Here is a 10,796-nt window from a genome sequence, read left to right on the forward strand (position 1 = left end):
ACGACGATGGCTGGTCAATATTGAACTGTGATGGTGCTGAAGATGTCATAGTTGCTATTAATTCAACCAAAAATTTGGTTGGCACTTCCAGTCATTCTAATTCTCTTGCATTGCTTGGAGGCATTCTCTGTGCAAAGGCATCCATGCTACTCCAAGTGAGTTCTGAAACTATTATCATATATGTACTGTTGCCTCCACTTTTTGGGCTGATAACATTCAACTGTTTGTACTACTGGTCCAGTGCATGGCCTTGTTCGCAGCAATAATTTTTTATGTGCCCCTGAATGAGAATGTAATGAAATCTATCATGTTTCTTCTATTGATTGATATATTTGTCCCCACTTAGGCATTTTGTTTCAGAATCAATAGATCACTTTTAGGATTTTTTGGGCTGCCTGTCTCTTAAGTTACAATTTTCCATATTAATGGAAATTAATGTGTTTTTATTTTTGTAAGAACCTCTTTGATAGAGGTGAAATTGCAAGAGATTTTTTGCAAATATTTCTTCCTTTGTTCTTCCTTTGTTGGTATTTTTATAAAATTCTGGATTGATGTCCGGTTACTTTTTGTTATGTTCAAGGTGATTCACTTTTTCTGTACATGGATTATAGTATTATATTGGAGTGTTTACTCAACGGTTGACTGCAAGTTCTGTATCATAGTTATTAGCATACTCTTGATAGATATTAGATACAGAATATACATGGTATGACTTTGGTTGTATAAATAATGAGATGGTGTGTTTCCTTTTATCTTGCCAGAATGTTCCTCCTGCAGTGCTGGTTCGCTTTCTAAGGGAGCATCGCTCTGAGTGGGCCGACTTCAATGTTGATGCTTATTCTGCTGCGGCACTGAAAACTAATTCATTTGCATATCCAGGGATGAGGCCCACTAGGTTTACCGGGAGCCAAATCATCATGCCACTTGGTCACACAATTGAACATGAAGAGGTATGTTTTTAGCCGTACCGTACCAGTCTTCTCACTCTCTTCTCCTCAGCATACTACACATTGTCATAGTGAAGAATATGAACTATATTCATTGGGGCTTCTAAATCATTTTTCTCCCCAATGTTTAAATTGTGTCAATTTAGTTGACAATGTATAAAAAGTGTTTCAATTTGGTCCCCAACCTTTCTAGAAAATGCTTCTCAATTTTTTTTAGTAATTTTATTTATGTACTTGTGCTTAGTGAACCTTTGGTTCTGAGACACATTGCTTTGTTGGTCATCCCAGATGCTTGAAGTAATCCGACTTGAAGGCCATTCTCTTGCTCAAGAAGACGCTTTTGTGTCGAGGGACATTCATCTCCTGCAGGTGCTTTCTTCAGTATCTTCACAAACTACACACAAAATGAACTTGACCACTTCAGAACTGAAAATATAAATATATTTAAGATATTCAGCAGGAAGTTGTTTTTGTTGCAGATATGTAGCGGAGTTGATGAGAACGCTGTGGGAGCCTGCTCTGAACTTGTTTTTGCTCCAATTGATGAAATGTTTCCTGATGATGCCCCGCTGCTACCCTCTGGTTTTCGCATTATCCCATTGGATTCAAAATCAGTTGAGTTAAAAAAAAAAATTCATATCTGATATTTAAGTTTTTATTAATTAGACTTGCTGTATCTAATAACAAAATCATATGTTTTGAAGTGCAATTTGAGTTGCAATTTGAGTAACTGAACTGTGTTTAAAACCAGAGTTGAATATAAATATTTTAACTGCAATTTGACTGAGCATTATAAAATTTTGTTGAGCAGTTTTTTTATTAATGTTTTCATTGTTCAGAGTGATACACAGGATACTTTGAATGCACAACGGACCCTGGATCTGACATCCAGTCTTGAAGTGGGCCCAGTGACAAACCATGCTTCTGGTGATGGATCTAACACTCGTTCAGTGTTGACAATTGCTTTTCAGTTCCCATTTGAGAACAGTCTACAGGATAATATCGCGGCAATGGCTCGCCAATATGTCCGAAGTGTGATTTCCTCTGTACAGAGAGTTGCGATGGCGATATCTCCATCAGGATTGAGCCCTACCATGGGTCCAAAGCTCTCTCCAGGCTCTCCTGAAGCTCTAACACTGGCTCACTGGATCTGCCAGAGCTATAGGCAAGTGGTTTTATTTCTCTTAATTGTTCAATATGTCCGAAATATGTTGTAATATTTTTTTTCCTTTCTGATTTTTTTTTTTTTGGGTTCTCTTTTTCTCCTCAGTTATCATTTAGGGTCAGAATTGCTGAGATCCGATTCCATTGGTGGTGACTCAATTTTGAAAAATCTCTGGCATCATCCAGACGCGATATTGTGCTGCTCATTGAAGGTATGACATTGAGATCCAACCCATCCCTTTTACACGTCATTAAAATGTTTTGTATATTCCTTTCTTATTTTTTTTCAACTGTGATTCCCTCTATCTTCTCATCAAGCAAAAGCAACATCAATCTACTACTTGTAAAAGGATAGGAGCTTTAAGTAAACAACATAGTGATTGCAGATTTTTCTGATCAATTATCTTGAAATTGATGGGCAGCGCATGTTAAATGAAAATCATAGTAACAAGAATAGAGGCAATATATATATATATATATATATTCATTTGGTAGACCTGAATAAGAATGTTCCAATTAGAGTTGGCAAACTTAACCCGAAACCATGAACCTGCCTAATTTCACCAGTTTAAACCTGTCCAAATATATAAACGGGTTATATTTGGACAAAATGGGTTGGATATGGGTCTACAGTTTGGACAAAATAAAAATAAAATAAAATAAAATAACAAGGAACCCACCACCACCCCACCAAATCCACCCTTCATTGGAAAAAGAGTTAAAAGTAAATGGGTTGGTGGGATTCGTGCAGGATGTAGTAAATCAATATTTTTTTGTTGCTATAATCAAGTCTGTTTTTGGTGTTGCAGTCGTTGCCAGTCTTTGTATTTGCCAACCAGGCAGGGCTTGACATGCTGGAAACAACTCTGGTGGCTTTACAAGATATCACACTGGACAAGATATTCGATGAGTCTGGCCGGAAGGTGTTATATTCCGACTTTGCTAAGATAATGCAGCAGGTACTTTCCACATTTGAGATAAATTTTTCCTTGTTTGCATTTCTTTGATGGGTCAGTCTTTCATGGTGTAAAAAGACGTGGAACAATCATGATAAAGGTCTTGAATTCAATTATGGTTTTGCATCCTTAATGCTTGTCACTGAAAGAAAGAAATAAAGAAAGAAAAGGAAGTGAGGGGAAATTAGGGTTTAGTCACCTTGTACACTTAAGTGCAAGAGGTAGCTATCTAGTTTGAACATTCTTTTCTCAAAAAAAAAAAGAAAAGAAAAAAGAAATGTTTATTTGATATTAATGTAAAAGTATTTCTAATATCTATGTGCACTTTTGATCAATGGAAGGAACTCATCATGTATTGGGTATAAATCCTCCTCTCTATGGTGGTATTTTTCATCCTTTTAATTTGAACCCAATGAATTACTCGAGGTGAAGTCTGCCTTGGATTTGTGGAGGGAAAAAGAAAATTGAAGTCTTTCCCTGTTTGGTTTGTTTATGTATTCCTTATTTTCGTCGAAAGTTTTCAAATACAAAAACAATGAAAAGTTCAAAAACATCTGTCATTTTCTGTGTGCAAAACAAATTTTGAAAATTTAAAAATAATGTTTTGGTGTTTTGCAGGGATTTGCTTGCTTGCCGGCTGGAATCTGCATGTCAACGATGGGGCGCCATATTTCATACGAACAAGCCATCGCATGGAAAGTCCTAGCTGCTGAAGAGAACACTGTCCATTGTCTTGCCTTCTCTTTTGTTAACTGGTCATTTGTGTGAAAATCTTGTTTATTTATTCATCTACTACTCTCTTTCCTTCTGTAGTGTTGTGAAATCGAAGAGTAAAAGAAGAGTAGAGAAAAGAAAAAGAAGTTTTGTAGTATTCAAATCCTGCCTGAGGTTTGCATTACATTAATTTATTTAATTAAACGATTCCATGTTTTTGGTTGGTTAATGTAAATTTCATTTGCTTTTTTGATATTAAGTTTCAAAAACTTAAAACATTGTAAATTTTGAAAAACAGTCATCTTTAGGCTACTTTTGTTTTTTCTTTTTTTTTTTCTTTTTTTTTTTAATGTAATGAAATGCTATATCTTCTAGTATTTTGTCATATAATTTTCATTTTAATATTTATTTTTAAAGAGCAAAAAAGTATTCAAAAATAATATAAAAATAGGATAAATTATGCTCACTTTTCTTGAAATTTTTAGAAAATGCAACTAATTTCACATTTTTGATATATTTATAGTGGGCTTTTTCAAAATTTTAAATTATATAATATTTAAATCATTTTTCCTCAATAATTTCTAAGTCCTGAATGAAAATATAATATTATTATCGATTTTTTACAAAATTATATATTTGCATTTACTTATTTCAATATCCGTTACTTATATTAGTTTTGATTACAATGTGACTATCTCAAACTTGTGAGCTTAATTATATTTTTTTTCAAACATCTTAGAGCAACGGTGCATATTTTTTTCATCAAATTTGAGTAGATATTTTAGTAAAAACTCTCTTTGATATCATGTGTTTTAATGAAAGATTTTCAGCTTTCATTAAATCACCAGTTGATCGGGCAAATATCCGACCAATTGACTGACCAATGTATTTTTTTCACAAATTTTTTGCCTAAAGGTGGGTCGTATGGAGGACATTTGGTAGTGAAAATGAAATGACTATGAATAATGATTCGATAAAAGCTCTCAAGCATCCTCAATTTGATAAAAGATTTTTAATATTCTCAATTTTGGAGCAAAAAAAATATTATTTTTTTACCAAATTTAAATTTAATGAAAAAATTGATGAACTATTAAAAATGGTCTTAGATGAGGTGAAATAGCATCATCTTTTCGGTACAACGCATTGTGGGTTCACAGAAAAAAAAAATTAAAAAAATAAGAGTTAAATAAACAGAAAAGATGGGATACAATTTATTTATTTATTTATTTTTTTAATCTCCTCGTGCTGGTACCCACAACTTAAACAGATTAATAGAAGAGTACAATTTTGAATATCACATATGTTACAAATTCCACAAGATAGTTTCTCAAAATTTATGAATGTGACTAATCCATGAGACACGACAGCAACACTACCATCCTGAATTCACAACTTGAATATGGAAAGAACCATCTTCTTGTCTGATTCACCAAATATATACATGCACACGTTACAGAAATACAGCAAATTGTGTTAATGTTTCGAAGTCGAATGCACAGAAAAACAAGTTTAAAAAAGAGAAGAAGATCACACCGCCAAAAACATAAATTTGAATGAGAATCGCTAAAAGACTTTCCATTCCTTGCATAATTATGTTTTCTTTATTCATCGGGATGCCAGTGACCAGAAGTTCAAGAGAAAAGACGGCAGTGCAGTGAACCAGCAGAGGAAAGCCATGGCTGTTGCAGTCTCAAACTGTGCGCAGTGATTCTGAGAACAGATACCAAGATCATTGCCGATAAGGACAGTGATACCCGCAGATGCACAGGCTGCTGCAAATGTAAGAGTGGATGTGATCTGCAGTGGAAAGAGATAATAAGCTATGGCATTTATTTAATTTCGCAAGAGAATGAATATAGTAGTTACAAATTTCCCATGATTGTCAATATATATATATATATATGTATATATGCTGTTAGTTGGGCAATCGAGTCGGTAAAAATTATTTATGGCATATCTTCTCATTTCTGCACTTCCATTTCAAACCCATGCTGAATACAACTTATTTTTATTTTTAATTCTTCCCAATAGGTATGCTGAATATGACTTCTGAGTTTGTTTTATCACAAAAAAGGTTGTTTTTCTTTAGTATTAACATAAAATCTAAGAAGCATAGAATCGCTGACAATTTTCAAGAAATGCACATCACAAAACGTAAGAGGCACAAAATATATAGTTTTATATATTTCTTATATATCATACATATGAATATATCATTCAAAGATAATACACACCTTCTTAGAAGTGTCTATGCTTTTTAACTCAAAATCAATCAGCTCTAAGGTATTTCTCATAGGCAATGAATAATACATGATGGAAAAGTTTCCAAGTCAAAAGTTGTGTCGCCTTAGAACTTTGCACAAACCATTGGGAGTGATCCCAAATTTAGGTGTAAAAAGTATTTCTCAGTTTACACATTCAAAACTATGATTTTCATGTGAGGGCTTCTCAAGACTCACAACCTAGTCCAGTTCTAAAACTCAAGCATCAAAGATTAAATCAGCAGTCGATCATAAAAAAAAGAAGATCAAATCAGCAGAAAAACTCAATAATGACACACCCATTGTTGCCAAGGAAAAGGACGAGAGTCTTGTTATAAATGTCAGTGATCACCCCCACAAACATTATAACTCCAACACATACCTCTATGTAAAATGTACCAAAAAGTTTAATCTTTTAACTGGAATTTTACGATGTGAGAAGAAAACATGCATTTCTTGCAATAATTCGGTTTGCTACAAGTGCTTGAAGGAAGCTATCTTACCCCATCACCAATGGCAAATAAACTGACAACCCGATAATTCTGCAGGCAACGACCCACTAGAAGGGCATATATATCAACTACAGCTAGCGAAAGGCTCCACAGGCTCTGCAAGCCAACAGCAGCAACAAGGTAGCTGCCATGGCAAATATCAGAAAAGCTTTTTTTTAAGTACCAGAGTTAAAACATATTTCCAAATTTAATCAAGCATTTATAACTCAGATGCGGAAAACATATGCAAATGAAACTAAAAAAAAAAGGCCATGAAACAACTGTACAAAAGGTAACTGATATACAGTCTTTGAGCTAAGATCGAGTAGTTTACGATTGTTGGTTTGGTCGTACGATTGATTTGCACCACTGGCCAAATGAACTAAGCTGCCCTTTCCATGGGGCCTCCAACCTCTTAAGGGGAATACTTGTGTTTGTGTAATCCTGACAACTATTAGTTTTTAAATCTAATAACCAAACATTTATCCATCAGATATGCAGACATGAGACTATTCAACATTGTTGCTTGCTGTTGATAAAAACAGGAATGACCATATATGAGTTACACAAACAATCAGTTAACTGAAATTGGCCATCTAGACTGCCTTGGTGGAATGACTACATCTGACTGCCTTACAGAATCTGAACTAGCTTCCTACTTACAAAAGCCCTCCCTTCCTCCCCTCACCAATACAAAATGTCACTTCATAAGGTTGCATATCATGAACACAAAAGCGTTTCATTAATCCCAAATAAATCTTAAACCACCTGGAAGGTTTTTCATATCATAAACAGGTAGGCCTGCTAGAACTTTAGATGAACGACGGAGTACGGAGGTCTAACAAGAAAAACAACCAATTAAGGGCTTGGACAAACACACAGTTGTACGAGACAATCAGAATGAAAACCCTCAAATGGGCATTTGTTGTAGTCCTCATACAGAAAATTGAATTCACAGATCAGAAATTCAAGATAGGAATTAAACACACTCATATGAGTTGCATCAATGGTCTACTAAATTCAGATGACCTTTTATCTAATGGTGTCCTTCAACCGAGCAAATTTTACAAAGAGAACGGGTCAATTGGCTTCCAAGTAGTCCAAAAAAAGGGATAAGACCTAATGGCAGCCACTCTCTGCTGCTAATCATCGAAAGAAACAGTGATGGATTGATCCAAGAATGGATACACCGTAACAAAAAAAATTACAATAATGCAAAGGATAATAATCAATCAAAAAAATATCCCAAAGGGCCCTCTCTTTGAGAAACTGACATTATCAACCAAAGAAGTGTCTTTATCGGTTGCAATCCTAGAAAAATCAAGATATACCATATTCAGATTTTCTATCTTTCTTTCTTCTCCTTTTCCGACTAATGTCTTTCCTGCTAGAAGCTATTTCACGAATTGGATTTGAACCAATATCAAGCATCCCCCAAGCCCACCCTTGTGTGGCAAGACGTCATACATCTTGTGTGTCATTCCACCAAGCCCAAGTTCAGGAATTATAAACCTTCTCTTTCTAATGAAGTGAGACGCTTCAAACCATCTTTTGTTCCTTTTTTTCTGCCACCTTTTGCTTATCCAAATCTGTAACTCTAAATTTGTACACACGTCACAATGCATATTCCACTGTGACATGTTTCGTATCGCCTTCATTTGACCACAAAGTACTTGACTTTTATCTCCAGCTTGGGCTCTCTCCTCCTCAGCATCTTCTCCTCCAACAAACTAAAGATACCAGTTAAATTATGTTGGTACTCAGTCAGCAGTACTATGATTTTTACAATGAATAAAACAAAAATAATGCACCCTACAGAAAACAACATGAAATAGATTCTTAAATTTATCTACTTGACAAGAAAATATGTATCTTGTATCCATAAAAACACTCCCCTGTTTGTTCTCAATCTCAATCCGAAATTCACTTGTGTCCTAATCATTGTAAACATATAAAGGCACACCTATAAGATCAAATTTAAAGTACCACCTATGCTATCATATAAATCCCATTGACAGGTTTTTCGGGGTTTCCCAAAATATACACTCAAATTCAGATCAAATTTTGTAACTTGTTGCGTTTTAAGTGCTACTAACGTTCAATTCAAACCCACCAAACCCTATTCGAAGAAATGGAGACTCAGTAAACAACTAAAAATCAAAATTGAAGTGGTGTGAATTACCAGAAGGCAGTGACAGAAGGGAAGTCGCTGGTGGTGACCATGACAGAGAAAGAAACGATTGCGAATACGAACTGAGAGAGACGCAAGGTGACGCCTCCGATGGTGCCAGGCATGCCTTGGATGTCCTTCATCCTCACTCTGGGCACATTCTCGCCCTCCGTCAGAGCCGGTGGCGCTTCCACTGGGTGAACCGATGGGTGGCTCAAGTTCATTTCTTCCACCACTCCACCACCACCACCACCCAACTCCGGTGATCTAAATCTAGCTAGCTACACTGCATTGTATATGGATCGATGAATTGTGGGTTTCAATTGGTGATCTGGGTTGTGAAATTCGACAATTGATGATCGCGTAAACAAGTTGAGAAACCCCTATTTCGTATTCGATTCTATCAGAATGTGATCGGGAGGTCGTTCCAGGTAAGCAACCGAGTTGCCCCAGCTACCTAAAGACTATGCATGAGTTGAGTAATAGTGAAATGATACATACTCTTTTCATTTTAGAATAATAGTTTCTTTTAAAAAATTTAATTTTTTTAATAGTATAATTATTATAATTTAAAAATATAATTTCTAAAATTTTTCTTTGATAATATATTTTTTAAAGAATATTAATTGTCATAAGAGTACTTTTGTATTATTAATGGATTTTAAATAAGGATAAAATAGCAAATTCATATTATTTTAATTATTGATTTTAATCATTGATTTTTAAAAAGAACTAATTGAGATAATGAAAAATAAAATAAGGGACTGATGTTTAGGGACAGAGGGAGTAATTTTATTTAGGTTTCCTCTGGAAAGTAGGTTGAATATTTAGCTTTTTGAATATTTTAATTTGGATTAAAAAGTTTATTTAGATTGACTTTTTTAGCTTTTGTGTGAGAAAAAAAAATAAAATGATTATAATTTGAGTATGATATTTTATTTTATTAAAATTTTAATTTATTTTGTCTTTTTTTTTACTAAAAAAGCCACCGTCCTCATTTTAGTCCATTTTCAAACGAGAGCTTATAATTTATTAGATATAAGAACTTAAATAGAATAAAGAAAACTTATCAGCAGTGTTTGATGTGGAATATTGGAAATTAAAAATTGATAATTATAAAACATAAGTTAAAAACATATTTCTCTCAATTTTTAACTTATTTAAGTTATTTTTATTTAATAAGTTATAAGCATAAATTGTACTAAAGAGTTTGACACAAACAACTAAATTAAAATGAGTTATGTTATCTGGAAGTTGAGACAACAATACTTTTAACTTATATTTTTTGTTTAATAACTGTTAAATTATAAGAAAAAACACCAAACAAAAACTATTCTATGGTTTTAGGGGTTGATTTAGTTAAAAATCGTTTGATTTTGTATTTAATTTTGTACTCCTTTCTTTGTTAAAATATGAGATTTTTTTTCTTAAAAAAAAAAAACTTGTAACCCTTTGATATGATTTTTTGATTTTTTATTGATATTTTCATTATTTTAGCTACTTGTCAAACGGGCCGTTAGAGTTGGTTTGGGAGGTGGTTATTTTAGTTTTTTTCTTTTTAGAAATCACTGATCATTGAAGGTTAGAGAAAAAAATACCACAAACATGTGGTGTCCATTGGTAACACTTATGTTTTCAGTTTTCTGTTTATATTTACAAAAATTTAAAAAACTCAAATACAAACTTGTTTGGTAAAATTTTTGATTTATAAATTAGTGGTCTCAGTTTATAAATTTGGCCAAAAAATAAAAACACAAAAAATGTGTTTCCATTTTGAGTTTTGAGTTTTTTTTTTTTTTACAACTTAACACTAGCCACCATCTGCCACCATTTTCTACCACTGTCTTCCACCACCACCACCCACCTCCTACCACCACCTGCCACCACCACTCACCACCCACCTGCCACCACCCGCCACCACCACCCACTAGCTACCCACCAGCCACCACCAGCTACCACTCACCTGCCACCCACTCGCCACCACCACCCACTCCTCGCCATCACCGCCGCCACCATCGCCACCACCGCTACCACCACCCACCTACCACCCACCTGTCATCCACCCGCCACCACCCACCACCCGCCACTACCAT

General features: G+C 34.4%; 2 protein-coding genes across 2 annotated transcripts in view; one reads left to right on the top strand and one right to left on the bottom strand.

The window, feature by feature from the left end:
* LOC114274524 (homeobox-leucine zipper protein REVOLUTA) overlaps nt 1–4,010 on the top strand; it is an 8,161-nt gene extending 4,151 nt beyond the window's left edge. Inside the window, exons 11-18 of the mRNA XM_028216464.2 lie at nt 1–155; nt 762–950; nt 1,236–1,316; nt 1,427–1,561; nt 1,787–2,112; nt 2,218–2,323; nt 2,921–3,070; nt 3,686–4,010. The exon at nt 1–155 is cut by the window's left edge and continues 29 nt beyond it. Of these exons, the coding sequence (XP_028072265.1) occupies nt 1–155; nt 762–950; nt 1,236–1,316; nt 1,427–1,561; nt 1,787–2,112; nt 2,218–2,323; nt 2,921–3,070; nt 3,686–3,835 (1,292 nt within the window). The 3' untranslated portion in view covers nt 3,836–4,010. The remainder of the gene's footprint in view (nt 156–761; nt 951–1,235; nt 1,317–1,426; nt 1,562–1,786; nt 2,113–2,217; nt 2,324–2,920; nt 3,071–3,685) is intronic.
* A 1,171-nt stretch (nt 4,011–5,181) lies between these two features.
* Nucleotides 5,182–9,200, bottom strand: LOC114274525 (CASP-like protein 5A2). The gene is made up of 3 exons (XM_028216465.2): nt 8,716–9,200; nt 6,546–6,678; nt 5,182–5,578 (listed from the first exon to the last, which is right to left on the bottom strand). The coding sequence occupies exons 1-3, from the start codon at nt 8,925–8,927 to the stop codon at nt 5,387–5,389; spliced, it is 537 nt and encodes a 178-aa protein (XP_028072266.1). The 5' UTR covers nt 8,928–9,200; the 3' UTR covers nt 5,182–5,386.
* Between the last annotated feature and the right edge of the window lie 1,596 nt (nt 9,201–10,796).

Source organism: Camellia sinensis, chromosome 12, assembly GCF_055761805.1.
Source record: "Camellia sinensis isolate YWXY chromosome 12, ASM5576180v1, whole genome shotgun sequence".
In the NCBI taxonomy this organism is placed as follows: domain Eukaryota; kingdom Viridiplantae; phylum Streptophyta; class Magnoliopsida; order Ericales; family Theaceae; genus Camellia; species Camellia sinensis.

Coding starts and splice junctions, on each gene's coding strand:
- LOC114274525 (XM_028216465.2), bottom strand. CDS start 8,927: ATGAACTTGAGCCACCCATCGGTTCACCCAGTGGAAGCGCCACCGGCT. Junction 6,679..8,715: donor CCTTCTGTCACTGCCTTCTG/GTAATTCACACC, acceptor TTGCCATGGCAG/CTACCTTGTTGCTGCTGTTG. Junction 5,579..6,545: donor TATTTGCCATTGGTGATGGG/GTAAGATAGCTT, acceptor TTTCCACTGCAG/ATCACATCCACTCTTACATT.